The sequence below is a fragment of the Oryctolagus cuniculus genome, chromosome 7, assembly GCF_051225735.1.
Source record: "Oryctolagus cuniculus isolate XC-2025 breed Fujian yellow rabbit chromosome 7, ASM5122573v1, whole genome shotgun sequence".
Lineage (NCBI taxonomy): Eukaryota > Metazoa > Chordata > Mammalia > Lagomorpha > Leporidae > Oryctolagus > Oryctolagus cuniculus.
The window spans coordinates 77,722,400-77,742,186 of record NC_142873.1 but is presented as its reverse complement, the minus strand read 5'-3'; the positions used below and the strand labels follow the sequence as shown (position 1 = coordinate 77,742,186).

At 59.2% G+C, this 19,787-nt stretch overlaps 1 protein-coding gene across 12 annotated transcripts in view; it reads right to left on the bottom strand.

The window, feature by feature from the left end:
* The window catches only part of BCAR3 (BCAR3 adaptor protein, NSP family member), a 142,930-nt gene continuing 123,143 nt past the window's right edge, over window positions 1-19,787 (bottom strand). For 9 of the 12 annotated variants that reach the window (XM_089300324.1, XM_089300325.1, XM_089300326.1 and 6 more), the window contains 8 exons: window positions 19,286-19,728; window positions 16,206-16,309; window positions 14,557-15,215; window positions 10,196-10,311; window positions 6,261-6,432; window positions 3,387-3,498; window positions 3,006-3,218; window positions 1-625 (listed from right to left, as the gene is read on the bottom strand). In XM_089300324.1, the coding sequence (XP_089156450.1) occupies window positions 444-625; window positions 3,006-3,218; window positions 3,387-3,498; window positions 6,261-6,432; window positions 10,196-10,311; window positions 14,557-15,215; window positions 16,206-16,309; window positions 19,286-19,728 (2,001 nt within the window). In that variant the 3' untranslated portion in view covers window positions 1-443. Of the gene's footprint in view, window positions 626-3,005; window positions 3,219-3,386; window positions 3,499-6,260; window positions 6,433-10,191; window positions 10,312-14,556; window positions 15,216-16,205; window positions 16,310-17,075; window positions 17,223-19,285; window positions 19,729-19,787 lie in introns of those variants that run through there. The other 3 variants (XR_016210895.1, XM_017346073.4, XM_089300327.1) reach the window with 3 other exon arrangements.

The window sequence follows — 19,787 nt, the reverse complement described above, 5'->3', positions numbered from 1 at the left end:
TTTCACAAAAAGATATATTTTCATTCATTACTATTTACATTATCCATATTCATTTAAAGAATATCATACAACTGATACCTTCTGAAATGTTTCATGCTTTTTAAAAAAACTCTTCTATTTACACTTATCTGAGATGGAATTAAAACTAAAATGATCAAATACTGTAATAATGGAAGGCAGCCAGCCAACACAGCTAGGGCTTCTCTTACATTTGCTGATCAACATTAGCAATAGTTACCTTAATAATAAATTATTTTAAAATCAGTAGTAATTTTCAACAGTCCATAAATAGTGTGCTCTGTGCAATTTACACATTTAATATCCTGTGGATACTAAAAGCGTGTGTATTGTCAGATGTGCACATTATTCCTGTATCAGATGCTGAGCTTTCCCAAAGGAGGACCTGGAGAAGCCTGGAACAGCCTGTGAGGTTCCCTGAGGCGTCATAAGAGCTCTGCCTGTTTCGCAGGAGGCGGCTCCAGTTTCCGGGAGAGGGCTGTCAGGATCTGGCTGAATTTCTCGTATCTCTCCGTCTGATTGACTTCCGCACCCTTGCTGCCCCATAGCAACCGCATTTGAAATTCAGTCTTGAAGACTTCACTCATTTCTTCATCTGGTTGAAAACCTAATCAAAACAAAAAGTTACTTCAGTTCTGCCCAAAAGTAGTGCCAAAAACAGACCAAGAACTTACAATCAGAACAGGATGGGCGTTGTGACACCATGATTAAGTTAAACCAGGGATGCCCGCATCTGCTCCGCTTCCAGTCCAGCTTCCTTGCTAACGTACACCCTGGGAGGCAGCAGATGGCGGCCCACGTGCACAACCCAGATTGAGTTCTGGGCTTCTGGTTACGGACATCTGGGGAGCGAACCTGCGTCTGGAAGCTCACTTGCTTGCTCACTCTCTGCCTCTCAAATGTTTTAAATGATAAAACTCTGAAAAAAAATGTAGGCTCAACATGACCTTCACTTTCACTCAGAACTTTAAAAAAAAAATGCCCCCAAAGCAAAACACAGGATCTGTTCTGTTTGGGGGAGGGCAGAGCCCCACCCCCGAGGACCTGAGCACTTTCAGAGAGGAAATAACAAACTCACTGAAACACCACAGGATGACAATCGCACGTGCCACCGTGGGGCGCCGTGCTCTAAGTGCACGTGGCGCCTGGTGTGTGATGCACCTGCTGCAGCTGCACACCACACCGTCCACTTGGAGCCCTCCCCTCGCCCGCGTTCCCTAGCAGTGCTCTGAAGTCCGTCCTTGCTGCCAGCCCACACGGTGACTCATGGGCCTGCCGCTGCTACTGTCCTGCCTTTTCTGGAAGTTTGGTATGGATGGAACCACACATCAGGACTTTAAGATTGCGATGTTTTGCATTATTGGGTGAGCTGCTTGTTACTAACAACTCCTTTGTATTGCTGACCAGTGTCCAGTTCTGTGGATGCGTGCTGCGGTCTATTTACTTACTCAATGATGGCCACTTGGATTGTTCCGGTTTCTGGCTACTATGAGTAAGGCTGTGGAGGCCAGAGATGCCCGGGCAACTCTATTAAAGGGAGAAGCCTCTGGCCAGAGTCCTGTGGCTCTTAGCCTGTGTTAATGCTGGAGCAGTCTGCTCCGTCATTCAGTGCGTTCCTACCGTCTAGACCACAGGACCCTGGTGATTGGAAAGGGTGGAGAAGCCTGGTCTTCCCGATGCTGCCTGAATGGCCTTGCTGGGTGAACAGCCAGAGGCCTGCTGATGACTTCTGTTCACTCAGTTCGCTTGCTTGATCCCTCCCTACATTGAAGCTGGGTGCTGGCAACTTCCTGGTAAGCCACACCCCTGCCCCTACTCGGTTCACACGGCCACTGCCAGCGGTGGGAACTTACTATACACATGGTGGCCGCATCAACTGAGAAATTCCACCAGAGCCTGGCTGCGGAACAGCCCAAGGCACACCTTCCTCAAAACCCATCCTAATGGACTGAGTTAGGCAACACCCAGCGTAACAGGGATTCCTGGCGTTGTGAAAGCGGGCTCTGCTGGGCTGTGTGTTTATTCCGATCAGCCCTGGAGAGTTTTGAGGGAGAAAACCAAACAAGGCTGAGGCCTAGAGCGGACCCAGTGCAGTCCGCCGTCTGCTTCTGCAGCAGCAGCTTTCTGTAGGGGAAGTGAAGGGGCCTCTCCGCCCCACACAGCGCTTAGCGGTCGGTTGTTTCTAGTGAGGGAGGAAGACACACCCAGCCCTGACAACCGCCTTGGGGAAGGCCTCCTTTTTGGACTTGCTCCTCCGTGGGCTCTCTGCCTCCACCCTTCCTCCACGGACACCAGGTCTGACCAGTTCTCCACTGGCTCTCCCTGAGCCACGGTCCCGCGTGGAAGGCCCTTCCCAGCTGTGCCGTCGGCCATGCCCTAGGTCACTGGACACAAACCCTAGCCAGGTCCTTGTGGTCCCAGCGCTTCTGCTTGCGCTGCGCCCTCTGACTGGCATTCCCTCCCCAGAAAACCGATGGAAAGGGACGGGGGTGCCAGTCAGGGCAACACAGGCCAAGACGCTGCGGGAGCTGGGTTTTTCGCAGTCACGGGCGGCTCTCTCCTTCCTCCCTGCGTCTTTGACCACACTCAGCTAAGTGCTCCCCAGCCCCCACCCGCCGCCCGGTACCCCCACACACCTTGGGGCCACGCCTGTGATGAGATGTCTGTAACACGTGCTTATCACAGCTGCTCTCCACTGCCCCAGTCGAGTTTACCCAACACTCCAGGATGTGCCCAATGCTCAGCAGGGGAGCGCGCGGCGCAGTGCCACGGAAAGAGGCAGGCAGGCCCAGGAAGTGGAGAGGAGGCTCCGCCTCCTCACTGACGACAGCTCCCTGTTCCCTGCACCCCCGAGAGCGCACAGGGAAGGGGGGCCGGCCACTGCAGAGAGCAGCAGTCATGGTGGCAGAATCCCTGAGCCTGCACCTGCCTCGCGGTTAACGGCTCCCCACCCCGATCGCGGCACGGAGGAGTGCGAGCGGCCCTACCTGCCAGCATCCTCTCGGCGTTCGCCCGGTAGCTGTCGGCGGCCTGGGCCATGAGGCGGGCCGCGGCCAGGTGGTTCAGCATAATTTCACAGCTCTGGTCGTGTTTTTCCCACAAGTCCGTTCCTTCAAAAGTGACGGCCTGGCGCTCCATTAAGGTCACGAGGGGCATCAGCAGCGGGACTGACACACTGCACGGGGGGACACACGTGGGCTCTGAAGAACAAGGAGCAAAGATGTCGCGCTCATCCTGTTTCCCGAGTGAACGCAGCGGGCGCCGACAGGCTGCCCCTGCCTTCTGCGAGCCACCCGCCGCCCTGCAGCTCCCTGGGACCTCGCCACGTCCCCTGCTGAGGGCCCTGCTGGCCGCCGCCGCCGCCTCACCTCGGCCTTCGTGCAGCACTTTGCTGAAGGGCTTCAGCTGCTTCTCGTAGAGGATGGCGGTCTGCGTGTACTGGTGCCGCAGGGCCGTCCACGTCTTCTCCAACCTCGTGATCTGCAAGGGGAGCGGGCGGTGGTTTGGGAAAAGGCTCTGTGTAAACCTTATGCTTAAATTTGGGGACAAGCCATCAATGCACACAGTAAAACTGTCAAAGCGAGAGGGTGAGAGAGGGAGAACAATGCTCCCACCCACGACACACACACACACTCCTGCACTGCTCTAACAGCCCAGCACACAGCGCTCTTTAAAACTCAACGTGTGCACTTCTGCTTTCTGATCCTGGCTTGGCACTCACCCCGTACAAGCCCTTGTTCTCTGTATGCAGCCATATACCACAGGTGCACTGAGGGGCCTGAAGACACTCTGCTATCATGAAATGACTTGGCAAATGTGAGTCCAGGAGCGGCTGCAGTGTGACGTGAGTCCTTGTGCACTGCCTGAGCTACACAGAACGCAGCCCAGAGCGCACAGTGCCAGCACCTGCGGCCGTCTCCGGCTGACTGCCTTGTAATAAACAGCCTCTCCCACACCATAAAGGCTGCACGTTTTCTCCACGAGACAAGGAAGGGCACTGGTATTTACGGACATCCTGACCAATACTCTGGTCTCGTCTCGCAGATCAGGAAACACGAGAGACCAGGCAGCTTGCTCAAGCTGCCCCTGCCGTAAGTGGCAGAACCAGCACGGCCTTCCTCAGCCTGAGCTCCCACATGGGCCGAGGGGAGAAGGGTAGCACCAGCCATCTGCAGGTCTCCTGCGGGCCACCCACGCTGCTGCCTTCTGCTCACAAACCCTTGCCCCGCTGTGGGAGGGGGCTCGGCCCATCTCCTGGATGCCCTCTCTTGCTACTTGCAGTGAGGGTGGCACGCGCGGCGGCAGGACAGGGAGCTTTGCATGAAGACACAGGAACGCCTTGATGCTCCTCGCGAGGGAAACCACTCCCTTCTGCAACAGGGGCCCGGCTCACTCCAGGGCTGCGAATCCACAAGGGGAGCCACTGCGAGCAGGGAGGTCTGGGGAAAGCCCTGCCTGCTAGGATTGATTTCATGGGCAGCAACCATGTAATCCCACTTGACTGCTCTCAGAGGGCGTGCCGGGCTGCACAGCTGTATACACAGCCTCAGCTGTTAAGTCGTGGGTGGCGCTGGTGCTGCCGTATGGGTACCGGTTCAAAAAGTCCAGGCTGCTCCACATCCCTTCTAGATCCCTGCTAATGTACCTGGGAAAGCGGTGCAAGACGGCCCAAGTGCCTGGGCCCCTGCTACCCGCGTGGGAGGCCAGGTGGAGTTCCAGGTCCCTGGCTTCAGCCTGGCCCAGTTCCAGCCTTGTGGCCGTCTGGTGAGGGAAGCAGCAGGTGGAAGATCTGCCTGTCTCTCCCTCTCTCTAACTGCTTTTTAAACAAATTTTTTACGTTTATTATTTTTTTGAAAGGCAGGGTCAGAGAGAGGAGGAAAGGCAGAGACATCTTCTATCTGTTGGTTCACTTCCCAAATGGCTGCAACAGGCAGGGCTGGGCCAGGCCAAAGCCAGGAGCCACATCCGGGTCTCCCATGTGGGTGCAGGGGCCAGACACTTGGGCCATCTTCCACTGCTTTTCCCAGGTGCATTAGCAGGGAGCTGGGCAGGAAGTGAGCAGCAGGGACTGGAACTTGAACCGGTGCCCACAGAGGATGCTGGTGCTGCAGGGAGCAGCTTAACTTGCTGAGCCACAGTGCCAGCCCTGGTAAATAAACCCTTAAAAAAAATTACAGGCAGTTCCAGATGACAGGAGGCAGACATGATGCAGATTAAAAACACTTACATGAAAAATTCTAACCCCTATGATAGGAATTGGTGTATCTGAAAATACAGAATTTATGGGTTGCTTATTTCAAATAGCAATCCTGTGACATTTCAATGCACCTGAAGAATTCTGAAAGCTTGAAATATTCACCACATTTCTGTAATTTAATATCGGAATGGGCCCCTCCTCGCCAAATTCCTGGTAAAGGAACTAAGTTGTTCCTCTTGTTTTTAAGGTGACTTCGCTTTAGTGGGAGGAAACGCGGTTCCTGCCACACCCTGACCGCAGCACACGTGACAGTGGCCGTCTTCCTCGGCGGACTGGCAGGGAGCCCCTGGCAGGATTCCCGAGACTCTAGGTGGCTTCGAGACAGCCCTGCTAACAGGGAGGCAGTGTGGCGTTGCCGCTCGCGGACTGGGCGCGCAGGGCTGTCGGCGGGCTCCAGGTCCCCCCATGGACCCGGGACGGTGGAGACAGCTGCAGGCCTGCCCTCCGTGAGGCCTGAGGTCAAATACAGGTCTTCATGTTCGGCACTCTTCGTGAAAAGGGCAATCCTGTCAAGGATGAACTCTAGTGCCCAGGTTAGAAAGAAGCTGGGGGTTCTACGAGTCCGGCGGGGGGCCGGGTGTCTGTTTCAGGGGCCCTGCGGGCCACACTGGGAGGTGAACCGCTCCAGGGGCTGTCAGATGCAAGCTCCCAGATGCCTTGGTTCCCTGGTCAGTGCCCCTGGCTGCCTGGGTGCCTGGTGCCCGCCTGGTGGAAGCAGCCTCCCCACTTCAGCTGGGTGGCTCCGAGGGGCCAGGACTCAGGTTGTCCACGAGGCAGGCAGCGCATGCTGGCAGTAGTTATCCACTGCTGCTAAAACAATGGGCCAAGAAGAGACTGGGGTGCGGCTCTTGGTTGCCCCCTCATCCAGGCAGCTTTCCCTGAGTCAGCCTGGCTTCTGAGAGGGGCAGGGACAGCCCACAACCCACGGAGCAGAGCGCGCAGACAGCAGACCCTTCCATCCACGCGCGACCCACGCCCGCTTTACCTGCGGCATTTCCAGGGCCTTCATGATGGCTGAGAAGGAGTAGAGGTCCCCCACCGCATCTTTCAGCTCCGCCGCCACCTGGATGATGCGATTGAGGGTGGCAGCTCGGTCCTCCAGAGAGCCGGTGCAGCCTAGGATGTCCACCGCCACGCCGATGGCCATGGTGTTGTGTCTGAGAGGCAGGGACAGGTGGTCAGGCTCGGGGCCAGTGGGACCGGGAGAACACGCAGTGAGCCAGGAACAGGCCTGCTGTGGCCCCTCCGGCGGCAGGCCAGCCTCCCCAGGGACCACCCCCAAGCAGGGCGTGCTGTGCGGTCAAGAGCAGTTTGCTCCAAAACAGGGCCAGGGTCAACCCTGGTCCCGGCGGTGTGACCCGGGGGAAGCAGCTCAAGTGTATGTGTCTCCTTGTGTCCTCACAGTGAAGAAACCACAGACACACACACACACACACACACACTCCCATCACCCTTGGGGAAGCCCGGGGCCACCTCCCCTGAGCCCCCCTGGACTAGAGAGCAGAAGGGGAAGAAAAGAGATGAGCGGGGGCCGGTGCTGTAGTGCAGTGGGTTAAAGCCCCGGTCTGCAGTGCCAGCATCCCATACGGGCACCAGTTCAAGTCCCAGCTGCTCCACTTCCCATCCAGCTCTCTGCTACGGCCTGGGGAAGCAGCAGAAGATGGCCCAAGTCCTTGGGCCCCTGCACCCATGTGGGAGACCTGGTGGAAGCTCCTGGCTTCAGATCGGCACAGCTCTGGCCATCTGGGGAGCGAACCAGCTGATGGAAGACCTACGTGTGTGTCTGACTGTCTGTCTGTCTCTCTCTCTCTCTCCCTTTCTCTCTCTGCCTCTGCCTCTCTGTAGCTCTGCCTTTTGAATAAATGAATGAATTTTTTTTTAAAGGGATGAGCTGGATCTGGGAGGCGAGGGCAGGATGAGCACAGAGGGGCAGAAAAGGAGGAAAGAATGGTGCTGGCACTCAGTGGCCCCACTTGGGAGGCCAAGGGGCAGGAATCCGCCTCAGGGGCCAGGCCCAGACCCTAGCAAAACGCAGACCCACTTCCCCTACCAATCCTCCCTTCTCTCATCCCAAACTGCAGGAGCAGGGCGCACCTCCCCCCACCGCCCATCAGGTTAGTCTGCGGCGGGAGGCGCACACCAGCCCCGTTCCTTCCTGCTGTGGCAGCACCGGGTCAGAACCGCCTCAGGTAAACGTCTTCCCAGCAGAGGTGCCGCGCTGGGCGGAGGCCTCCAGTGCCTGGAGCCCCAGAGCTGCTAGCACACCCACACCCTTGGAGTTCCAGCCCCGCTGTCCCGAGAACACGCAGCCCAGGCCGCCCCTCCAGGCTCCGGCTGCCCGGCTATGCGGGGTCTCCTGCTGGCCCAGGGGGGGCCTGGCCTCACGTTGGGCTCTCCTGTCTGTTGGCTGAGGACGGAGTGTACGGCGCTCACTTGTGGTCTGGTCATACATAGGCTGGGACCTGACCGCTCCACTCCTTTGTGGCTGGTTCTGCGAGCGGGAGCGAGGGGTAGAGAAGCAGGAACTGAGTGGGCGTAGAAACAGTGCAGGCGGCAGGCGCCCACTGCTTCCATTTGGATGTCCCTGCAGCGTGGTCCACCTGGCCTGCTTGTCTCCATCTCCTTCCCCTTTCCTGCAGTTAGCTCCTTTTCCTGAGTTCAATGGATTATTCCATGTTTTCCTTCCTACGTCTTTTTTTTTTTTTTTTTTTTTTTTCCTTCCTACGTCTTAATGGCCCTTCACAGAAGGTTCTCTGCTCCTTTTTAAGACCTGATGTTACATCCGCGGTTAAGAGGGCAATTGTGTCATTCATTCCTCCAAGCGTCTGCCTGAAGCCTCCTGGGTGCACCACTCGAGCAGCCACGCGGGCGGGCGGGCGGGCGAGTCAGCCGTGGGATAACCGTGCTCAGCCCCAGGAGGCGCTCGCCTTCCCGGGAGGATGTTTCCAGCTTGCTGTGCGGGGATGCGTGAGGGTCATTTTATATTTGATTCAGATGGCAAGAAGGCCACGCCACTGGACACTTTAGGACCCCTGTGACCTTGGCTTTCCTTCAGTAAACACCCTGTCATTCCATAAAATCACTCCCCAGGCACTAGCAGGCAGATCCCACACACCGGCCTGAGACAGGAAATGAGCTAAGGAGCGAAATCCCAGCCAGGCAGCAATCGGCAGAGAAAAGAACCAGATGCTGATGAGCAGGAGTCAAAAAAAATGGCCGAGGAAGAAGCCCCAGACCTGCTCAGCACAGCCAGGCCCAGAACCCACCTATCCCAGCACACCTGAGCACGTGGCTCAAATCAGGCTCGCAGGCCTCAGGCCCGGCAGCTGGGGCGTTTCCAGCTGAAATACGTCACAGGGACACGGGGAGGACAACTAAGGGGGCGCCAGGGGCCCAGAGGAACCAGGGGTGCCGCGCGAGGCTAGGATGTAGTGAAGTCTGAGGACCAGGAAATCCAAGGGTTGGATCTGTTCCGCAAAGGCTCTGAACAACGGGTGTGTCTGAACGAGGTCACCAGGGCCACTCCGTGCCCTTCCACCTGCGAGGCCGCCGCTCGGTGTTTTCCGAGGGCGAGGCCAGCAGCGACACTGGGGCCGCGTATCTGCTTCACAGACACACAGGCAAAAGCAGCTGTGTCCGCCCCGTCGCCCCAGGTTATTCAAAATGCGGCGCTTGCTTCTGGAGGCTGCCGGCTCAGCTCCGCCGTCCACGAGCCCCGGCACGGCTGCTGGCTCCAGACACAGTCACCAATGAATCAAAAACTTCCCGGTTGCATTAGCCACGTTTCCAGAGTCCAGCAGACACATGCCATGGCTCTGGCCACGGCCAGTTCTGTTGACCATTTCTGCCATTGCAGAGAACTGGACAGGACGGGACAGGACACCACACTGACCCAGAGACCAGGGACATTGGCTGAGAAAACAGGAAACTTAACAAGACAGTCTTGCCCATAACAACTTTGTGTATGTGTCTAAAAGGCCAGACTTCGGGGCAACATAAAAATCCGGTTTTGGGGCCAGCGCTGTGGCGTAGCAGGTAAAGCTGCCGCCTGCAGTGCTAGCATCACATGTGGGCACCAGTTCAAGTCCTTCTACTCCACTTCCCATCCAGCTCTCTGCTGTGGCCTGGTAAAGCAGTGGAGGATGGCCCAAGACCTTGGGACCTTGCACCTGTGTGAGAAACCCAGAAGAAGCTCCTGGTTCCTGGCTTTGGATTGGTGAGCAACTGGGGAGTGAACCAGCAGATAGAACATCTTTCTCTCTCTCTCTCTCTCTCTCTCTCTCTCTCTCTCTCTCGGACCACAGCCATCACCTGTTGCCTCCAGGGTGTGCGTCAGCAGGAAGCCAGTGTCAGCGTGGAACCGGGACTGGAACCCAGGCGTTCCCAAATGTTCACCCTCCCCTTCCAGGTGCACTTAATGGACACCCAGGGCCCCGGCTTTTCAGAGAAGACTTTGTAGGCCCAGGGGGCCAAGGGCCAAAACCCCCTCACCTCTGACCCCTCACTGGTCCACCCTAAAGAAAATACCCTTCGGCCTGTTCTTCCCAGCCTTTCCCACAAACTTCCACTGAATTCCTCAAATCCCGGTAAACCTCAAGAAGACAACACGCACACACACAAGCAGGCACACAGGCAGCACGCGGCTCCCCACGTAGGGTGGGGCCGAGGGCGGCAGGTGGTTGGGAAGCTGGGAGGTGCGTGCTGGCCCCGGGGCCACAGGCATGGCAAGGCTGCTCCCTTCGCCACCCTCTCCAGGAACACGTCCTCTGCCCAACTCGCACTGCACCGTCTCTGCATCTCCAGGAATTTCCGGCCTGGGCTTCCGAGAAGATGCACCTGGGGCCTTGTGCCGCACCCCCTGTCCCTCAGAGACCCTCGAGCAGCTGTAAGGGCCAGGAAAGCCAAGGACGCACCGCTCACCGTTCAATGATGTCCAGGCGCAGCTGGCGTCCGTGCGGCAGAGTGAGCAGCTCCAGCCCCGAGCTCACGCCCATGTTCCTCCTTGTCTCTTCTGAGACTTCAAGTATCCTGGCAACCTGCGGGGAGCCGGAGGTGGGCAAGGTGGGATGGCGAAGTGGGCTGACCCTGACCGTGCACGTGGCACAGGACAAGTAGCCCACTGCCGGGGGGGTGGGGTGGGGGCACCCAGGCTGGCTGCAGCCCTTTATGCGCAATGGCGTGGGAACCGTGGTTCCTGCACGTGACTGGGGTGCTTCTGTACTCATACCCTGACATAGAACCCAGGCAGGGGCGGAAGGACCGGGGACACGCAGAAACCCAGCTGCGGATTTGCTAAGTGTCTCTGCTCAGCTGGACAACCATCCTGTTTTGCAAGCTTTTGTGTGATGCAGGCTGGATCATGCTGCAGTGTTTTGCAGCCAACGGCTGGGCCGCGTGTGTGCAGGGCTGGCTGCTGCGGGGGAGACACGGAATCCTGTGCAAGCTCCCTCCACGATGGGCGCTGCCGCTGGGGATCCCCCCTCCCCCCGACAGCCAGGGCTGCCTGCCACGCCCTGAGCTCAGCAGAAGCCCTGCAGACCGGTGCAGTAATGAGAAACCCGAGGTCACAATAGCACCCTCTCCTCCCCAGAGGTTTCCCTGGAAGAAAATCTTCCAAGTGCAACCCAGCCGGCTCTCTCCCCATCTCCACTGTAGCGTGGGGCCATGGCTAACGGAATCGGGTATCAGGTGACCACGTTTTCTGCGGAAGCGTCACCCCCAAGGCGCGTGTCTCTAAATGCGACTAATGTAGGAGGCAACTAGCCAAGCCCGGCCACCCGCAGGCACAGGGCAGCCCTCCCTCTCCCCCGTCCTCCACTGCGTGGTCCCAGGCAGGCAAGCAGAGGAGCTTCCGTAGTAGAGCAAAGGAAGTCCCGTCCGGCCCAGGGAACGAGCCGGCCCATGGGAGACCAAGGACGGGACACAGATCTCCCGCAGTGCACTCTCCTGTGCCCCTTTTCTGACACAACTGCCAAGGCCACCTTTCTTCAGGACCTTGCAAAGGATTCAAATGACCCTAAGGCCCCCAAGGGCTATGAGAAAACACCAGTTGTGGATCACGGGCCATGTGGAGGCGGGAAGAATTCTGGCTGGATTTCAGGAGAGATTTACACCTTGACCTTGGCGAGGCAGTGCAGACGCACACCCCAGAGGCCGGCGGCCACGCACATGGCCTCACTTGTTTGGACAGCTGCCGCCTCTTAGAGGTTCCAAAGCCTGCAGCTCACCGAAAGGCTCGCCGTGGGCCCTGCTCCACTCTAGGAGCACCGGCAGGCGTTCTGTGGTCCCCCTCGGACAGAGAGAAACTCCTATGCGGTTTCCTTCAGTGTAGGCGTGCCACCTCCAGGCCACCTTCCAGGGCCGAGCCGCCCCAGGCTGAGCGAGCTCGCACTAAAGGGCCTGGAGCCAGTCCCCTGGGAAATGCCCAGGGCTGTGAGGCTGGCGGACGCACCACAGAGCACTGCCTGTGAGCTGGACCCGGCAGGGCAGGTGCAGTATGTGCCCCCGTTAGGTCTTCCAGCCTCGCTCTGCCCCACCCTGCTCATCCAGGCAGCCCTGATGGCCGATACTGCCGGGCCGTCCTTCCTGCAAGCCAGGGGACCTTGAGAACTCAAGGCGGCTGCCCGGCTCCACTGCCCTCGGCACAGAGGACACAGAGCGGCACCCGTGCACCTAGAGGCCACCCCAACCTGGCCTGTAAAGTGCTTAGAAGGCAGGATCCTGGAACAAGCCACCCCACCCGTCCGCACCTTCTGCTCCCCACACAGAACCCTCCAGAACACCCCTCCCCCCATGGCATTTTCCATCTGAGTCTCTGCGCATGCCCATGCCTTGCCTCCCGTGAGTTGCTTTATGGGGTGCGTCTGCCTTCCACATGTATCTCAGTCATCTCCAAGCCTAGCCGGGACCCCCCAGCTCCCGTGCCCACCCCTGCAGAGGGCTTCCCGCCGGGGTTGTGGTCTGAGCTCCGGCGTCACTGCCCCTCCGCACCACGCCCCCACTGCACAGCAGAGGCTGCATCAGGGCTGACCGCACAACACTAATAAACCTTGGCGCTTACTCTGGGCCAGAGACTCAGGGCGTGACCCTCCATCCTCAGCGACCGCCTGGGTAGCTGATTCTGTCCGACAGATGGGGAGCGAGGGGCCTGTAGCTGATGCAGTCGAGGGTCAAGCTCCTAACTACTGGGCCCATTTCTAGCTACAGCCAAAGAGAAGCAGGTGGGAGAATCCAGACGTGGAAGAGTGAGGCCAAGCAGCGCCCACTGGCAGGGTGGGGGGGGCCCTGGGCTTGAGGGCTGGATACCGTGGGGCCGCCAGCCTCCAGGGCCCCCAGGCCCACCTACCCACCATCCTGACGACACTCCTGGGCACTAGCTCTGGGCTCCATGTGCGGGTGCGAACCAGAACATGGGGCCCAGATGCCGCCCGGTGCCTGCTTCCAGCTCCCCAGTGGCCCCGTCTAGGCTGCTGGCTGCATGTGGCGTGGGGAATAGCAGCCCTTGTTTTATTTCCTTCTTAGAGACGCTGGCTGTGCCTGGTGGCTCCAGGAAGAGAATAAGGAAACGGCAGTGGACTCTGGAGCAGGGAAGGAGGAGGCCAAGCACAGCTGCCCTCGGGGTCCGGCTAGGGGACGCCGCCTGGGGACACCAGCCCGGCCCTCTTGCACGGAAGGCAGAGCGGGGAGTGAGGCCCCGTCAGGGCAGGGGAGAGCACGGCCTGCATGTTCCGCAGGAGAGAGTAGGCTGTAGTTTCGGGGCTGCCTAAAGTGGCGGGAAGGTTCCAGAGCACCCAGAGTGTGGGCGGGCACCGCCCCTCCTGGATGATCGGGACTCAGGCCCCTGGAAATCGCGCAGCTCTGTAAGGCCAGGCCCTGTCTGCGAGGAGCGTCCGGTAAGGAGAGCCCAGGCTGGACCCTCACTCCGGGGCTAACCTGTTCTATCCCGACCCGGGGCTCGCTGTGATCACCAGAACAACCCTTGTATCTCCCACACAGGTTTAGTTGGGAGGCAAACAACACAGCAAAGGAGCGGATCACCGTGCCAGCCGCAATGCGACCAAGCCCTGTTCTGCCAGCACAGCCCTCTTCTGGCTTCTCTCGGCCTGGCGCCTTCCTGGCAGAGGTGTGATACCCCCCCCAACCCCGCTTCCCCTCCTGCAGCATGGACACCCCCAGACCTGGGCAGCGAATCAGCCCCGGAGCCCCGTCTTCAGGGCAGGGGCTTAGAAGCAGTTCAGTTCCGAACTCCCTGGGACAGCGCTCAGCGCTCAGCGGCTGGACTTCCCCGCCACGCCTCCTAAGCCGGCTGATCTTTGCAGCGAATGGATTTCACTGAGCCAGGAGCCAAAGGGGCTTTAAATCCCTTTGAAGCCTTATCTATCTATCACTCAACTGCTCGAGGGGCTTTTTTTTTTTTTTTTTTTTTTTTATGGAGGGAGGTACCTGTTGTCTAGGAATTTCTCTCTGGAGGAGAGGTTGCCTTGGGACCAGCTGGAACAAGACCCACCCACATCTCAAAGAAATGCCTCCTGTGAAAAAGGACGGAGCTGTGAACACAGCCACGTGGTCCTAGGTGGTGCTTAGCGAGAGGCTCCGGGCTTGATGAGTGTGTCTAGCCCAGTGCCACTGCAAACATTACACGTGCAATTATTTACATGCGTCTGTGTGCACAGCAAACGAGGATGTAACGTTTCTGCACAGACGAAGTGTAGACAAAGGGGATCACCAGGAAACTGGATTCTCTGCGGATTTGCCTTTTCTTTTCACCTGTATTTTATAACTGCCCCAAAGTAAACAAGCATGCTAAAAAAAAAAAAAAAAAAAAAAAAAAAAAAAAAAATCAAGGTGTAAGTGTGAAAGTGTTTACGCTCCAGACCGTTTTAGCTACAGAATAAGACAGAACAAATGTAAGTGCGACGGGGGATGAAATCAAAGCCGCCAAGGCTGGCCCTGCTGCTCCGGTTTCGCCTGCGATGCCCTCTGCTTGGCGCTGCTGGCTGAGCCGGAGCTGCGGCCAGGGGAGAATGTGCAACGAAGCCCCAGGTGGGAGCAGGCGGCCTCTGCAGCAGTGTGGACCTGGCCGCAGTGGGCGGGCACGGGGACGCCACTCCTCTGTCCAGGGGGAGGTTCACAAACCTCCTGTTCCCGGGCAAAGGTCTTCCCGACTCGAGGTGTCCACCCCTTGAATAAATTCCCACCCCCACGTTATCTTCAGACTCCTACCAGCAAAGCACTTCAGGGGCAAGGCGGATCCCACTTCCAAAGCGGAACTAAACACTGACCTTGCAGTCGGTGTGCAGCAGGTGCTGGGCGATGACCCTGGGGTGGTGGCTGGCGAACAGCTCTTTCGCACGTTTCAACATGGCCGTCTCCAGGGGCTTGTTCTCGGGAGGCAGGAGCTTGGACTCGAAGTCATTGGGCCGGAAGGAGGAGACGGTCTCCAGGAGGGGCGCCACAAACTCGCCCGTGTCCTCCTTACACGTGCCCTCTTCCATCTGCGCTGCAGGCGGTTCCCAAGGCCTAGCCCCATCGTCACCATCCAGGATCAAGTAGCTGGTGCCAGAGTTCCGGGAACCCGGGGCCTCGCTCAGTCTGGCTGTGGGCAGCTGCACATGGCTGCCTGGGGCACACAGGGGTGGCCTCACTCCGTGGTCACCGCCTGCAGCGCAAGCCGGGTTCAGTTCACAGTAGTTGGCCTCTGCGCTGAGCCGGGTGGGCGGGGACAGGGGAGCCTTGAGGACGGGTGCTTTGCAAGGCTTAGGGGGTGGCTTGGGGCACAGCTGGCTGTCCGATCCCCTCAGTGCCTCCCCGCTGCGCGGGTCCGCCGATACCCTCCGCACCACGGCCGGGCTCAGGGTGGGCTCGCTGCCAGTCCTGAACACGGGGGAGTTCGGGCTGGGGCTTGTGTCCACACCCGGGGGCTGAGGGGGCAGCTTGCAGCCTGTGGAGAACACGAGGTGGTGAGAGGAAGGCTCCTCCGTGTGGAGCGCGTGTACACACACAGCCAGCCCAGGCCGCAGCTCCTGTCCTTGGATTTCGGTTTTCACCCCCAGAGGAATCTCGGTCTGACTGCCCCACGCCCCATCTGGAGCAGTCTAGAACATTCGGAGGGTGCAGCGGGCCCCACCCCACACTTGTAGGGCAACTCTAAATTCTAGGGGCTGGAGACAGCTGGGCGGCCATGTGACATCACGGCCACAGAAGGCTGGCAGGGTCACAGCAGCAGGACAGACTGGGCGTGGAGGGCGGGAAACAGCATAAGTGTGCCCTGAGAAGCCTAAGTTTTATGCACATAGCACATGCGGGCCTGAGTCATTCTGGAAGCAAGGGCGGGTCCAGGCCAGCTGTAGAGGGAGAGCTGGGAACAGCTGCGCAGAAGCAGGCTCCGTGGGGCAGCAGGTGCGCCACGCGGGGCCCTGGAAGGTCAGTTACGGAAGTGACGAGAAGCAGCCCCACGTCCTACTAACAACACACTTACGAGGTGTCTCCACGCCTGACACGCTTCTGGTCATGAAGCAAGGAGTTTGTAGGGCTGCTCTGCCAGCAGTCCCAGGAGCCCCCGGCCCAGGGAGGGGAGGAGGCAGTAGGCTCAGCGGCCGTGGAGACTGCCACTCAGCTAACGGGCTCGGGTCACAGAAGCTGGGTCCGCTTGCCAGGTGACCCCACTGCACCTGTCTAGGCCTCCGTTTCCTCAGCTGCGAAATGGGGACAGCCACAGCCACCTCGGAGGCTTAAGACCCAGCACCTGCACAGTACCCAGCTCAGCACCTCCACCTGGACACAAGCCTGCAAAACCCTTTTCCCCTCCCGGCTGTGGGCATGAAGCCTCATGTCATTTTCATGCCAGGGGACTACATGGAGCCGAGCCACAGCCTACAGGAGGTCAGGGTCACCCTGCCGCCCTCCTCCCCGAACATCGCCAAGGACTTACCAATTGGCAGGTAGCTTTCCGACTGGTGGGCTTTGAGGGACAAGGCTCGTCTGTCCTGCATGTGATCCAGGCAGGCTGGCTGGCTGCCACTCTTCTCTTTATTTCTGAAGTCAAAGACAAACAGGAGAGAAACGCGTCACTAAATCATGGTAACTGGAGGCAACGTCGTGCAAAGCTGAGGAGGAAGATTGCTACAGCGCCCCTTCACTGGAAAGGCGCGTTCGCCGACGGGTGCGTGAGCGTGGGACAGTGCCCTGCTCCAGCACCACGTCCCCACGACCCGTGTGGCCATGTCCCAGGATGCCTCCTCGCCGCCTTGCCATCCTGTGGAGCAGAGCAGGGTAAAAGCTTCACCACACTCTCAGGACAATCCGATGAAGTGGAACGTGTGCTTGTAAGAGCCTCAAATTGCGTACAGGGCCGGGGTGAGGAGGGAGCCACGACGTGGTGAACGGACACATGATGCTTCAGGCGACAGTGGGCAGGCAGCGTGACCACCCTGGTGCATGCCTCAGCATCCCCCCGATCTAACCTGCAGGATTACAGGGGCGGCTGTCACAGCCCGTCCCCCTGGTGGTGTGGGGTCCCTACTGCCAGCCTCCTCCTGCTTGGCTTGGACAAGGGCAAGCAACAGCAAGGCCCAGTGCCCAGCCACAGAGGGATAAGGCACAAGGCAGCTGTCACCACTTGTGCTGTTAGGCCTTCGTCCCTTCCCAGCTGAATCAGGCATTTCTCTAATGAGCACCGAGCGGCGGCAGCATCTGACTGTGCGAGACTGCCCAGCCCCGGCCCAGTTACAGTGAACTTGACCGGGCCCTCCCGCAAGCACGAAACTGCTCCTGCTCCAGAGACTGTGGAGTTGTTCCCTACCTTTGCAAGCACCAGAGAAAAACACACAACTCGGACAGAGAAAGTCCGGCAACCCTTCAGAGATCAGGAGAGACAGAGGGCAGATTCCAGAAGGAAACGGCCTCGCAGAAGCCGCAGTGAAGCGGTGACCACCGCGCTGGAATGCAACCTGGCTGAGTGCACACACCTTTGCTCGGGCCGGCCGCCAGCCAGCCAGCCAGCCAACCAGCGTGCCTGACGTCAGGGCGGTGGCACCGGGCCAGAGCTGACGTGAAGCAGGCGCTGGAGGGCAGTGGGGCAGGGCCACAGGCCATCGGGGCCATCTTTCCCGTTGAGCCTGCCCCACCCCCACCCCCAGACATTCCTGGGCCCGCTGCCTGCAGGAAGTGGTGACAAGTGTTAGGAGGCTCCACATTCCACAGGGCAATCAGACGGGGCTCTGGGGCTCTGGGGCTCCGTGTGGCCTGATTTGCAGACTCTCTTAAGTCTTTGTCTCCTTCCTCATCTCTAGAAAAACCAGTTTTAAACCAGGATCAGGGAGGGCCGCCTCAGTGGATCTTTCCCGCACCACCCGGAGCATGGTTCCACCTGCTGCTCTCATACTGCTGGGGACTCGGGTTCCCGGCTCTGCTGGGAAGCCCTCTCCCAAAGGAGTCAGCAGAACAGGTGCCCCTCCTCTGTTACGGGGAGGCGATTTCCACTACGGGTTTGTGCCTTCTGCCCCGCACCTGTCCTAGGTGGCACCTGCTACTCCCTGCCCGTTCCCCCACCTGGATAATAATCATCAGGGTTATTAACGCTTACCTAGCCCTTGCTACATGCCTGCACTGTCCTAGGTGCTTTCCGTATCTTACATCATCTTTCCAGTTGAAGAGTGTAAGGCCCAGGGCCGTGAGGTCACTTGCCCACGGCTGCATAGCCGGCTGGTGTGAGGGCAGCGCTGGAGCCACACACAGCTGGGCCACAGCTGGACCTAATATGTGCTGGAGCCTCTGGGTGGCCCCCAGCTGTAACCCGTGTCACTCAGAGTCCTGGGTTTTGCTTCTGAGGTTTTGCAATACAAACATGACAGCTGGTAATGTTTCCTGCTGGGCCAGAGCGACCACCAGTGAGTGGAATGACAGGTGGTGGTTTATGTGGGGAGGCTGAGGCGTGGGGCAGGGGTTGCTGTGAAGTCACCACGGGGCGGGACTGATCCACGTCCCTGCCAGCCTCTTCTCTCCTCTCTTCCAGGCTCGGTTAGAGGACACCCACAGAACTCCTTAGCTCCAGCAAAGACAGTTGGGTCTGATACCAAACGCGGCATGCTGACCCAGCGAGGCTTTCAGGACCTGGTTTTCAACCCGGTTCTCTGAGCTCCTCCCTTCCACTGTCTTCAGACAGGGGCCTCCACGCTTTCCAAGCCTATCTTGGGGAGTCAACCACAGTTCCCACAGGGACCAAGCCCTAACCCAGTCTTCAGCCCTCTGTCCCCTCCTGGATCCTAAAAGGCTGCGGGACCAGGGCGCCTGGGGAAGCCCAGAGGCCTGGCTCAGATGAACAACTTGGATCTTCTCCAAAGCCCGCCTTTCCTGGCCACTCCCGCGGTCTCTGACTCGCCCTTCTCCAGCCTTCCCGCAGGAGCAGGTGTGCGGGGAGCCTGGCTCCCGTGCCTCCGGCTCGCTCCCTCCCCGCTCTCCCAGCTGGGACTCTCTCCTCTCCCCCTTGCATCTCCCAGTCCAGATCTGCTCTGGGGACACCATGGGAGTGTGCAGCTCCCTCAAAGCCCCCAGCCTGATGGTAAGGCCTCCAGGAACTAGCCGGGGTCACCTCTGGGAGCCGTCCCTACCAGACCCTGCATTGGCTCCAGCCAGCCCCTTCCTTACAGTCCCCAACACCCAGCTTGTGCTGTGCCCCTCACATGGAACACCTTCCCCCCAAACCCTTGGTGGTGCCATCAATGCAGCCCCAGCCCCGCCCCCTTCACAGCACCTCCCCTCTCCGCCCACTGGGTCTCTCCCTCCGTTCTGGTTCTGGCACCGCCTCTTCTCCACGTGACTCAGCAGAGGGGACCGAATCGAATCGTGTGCTGCCTCTCCCTAAGGGTGACAGCTCTCCCTAAGGGTGGGCTTCCTTCCAGCACCTTTCGCGGCTCCTCTGGGGCCAGCCCTCCCTCTGCCTAACCAAGCGTGGGCAGTCTGAGGGTGCCCCACGCAGCCCCAACACCTCCTGGCGAGGATGCCGTGACCCACCTGAGGAGGTTTCCCCTGGGCAAGCTCTGCTCTCGGGCCTGCACGCTGCCCGGGCTGAGGCTCAGCCGCCTCGTCACATCCGGCCTCCCGTGGGCGAGGCTGCTGTCCCGAGCCCGGCCGGGGGTGGTGCCGTAGCGCTCCTCCAGGCACCGCAGGGGCACCGTCCTGTTGATGGGCTGGAAGATGATGGCCCCGCTCTGCTGGGAGATGGGCCGGCGGTTGCCCACGTAGCAGCGCACCAGGCCGGGGATGGAGTCGAAGCTCTCGGTCTCAAACTGGTACTGCACGCGGCTGTAGGCCTCGCTGAGCCGCAGCACCGTGCGGGTGATCTTGAAGTGCTGTGCCAGGTTCTTCCACTGACACGTCAGGACGAAGTTTCCGGGGCTGGACAGCGAGTCCCGCACCAGGAAGTCGCCATCGCGCTGCATGAGGTTTTCGGATACCTTCAGGGCAAAAATGTGAGTCAGCAGCAGGAAGCACATGGTTAGGTTCCTTTCCACAG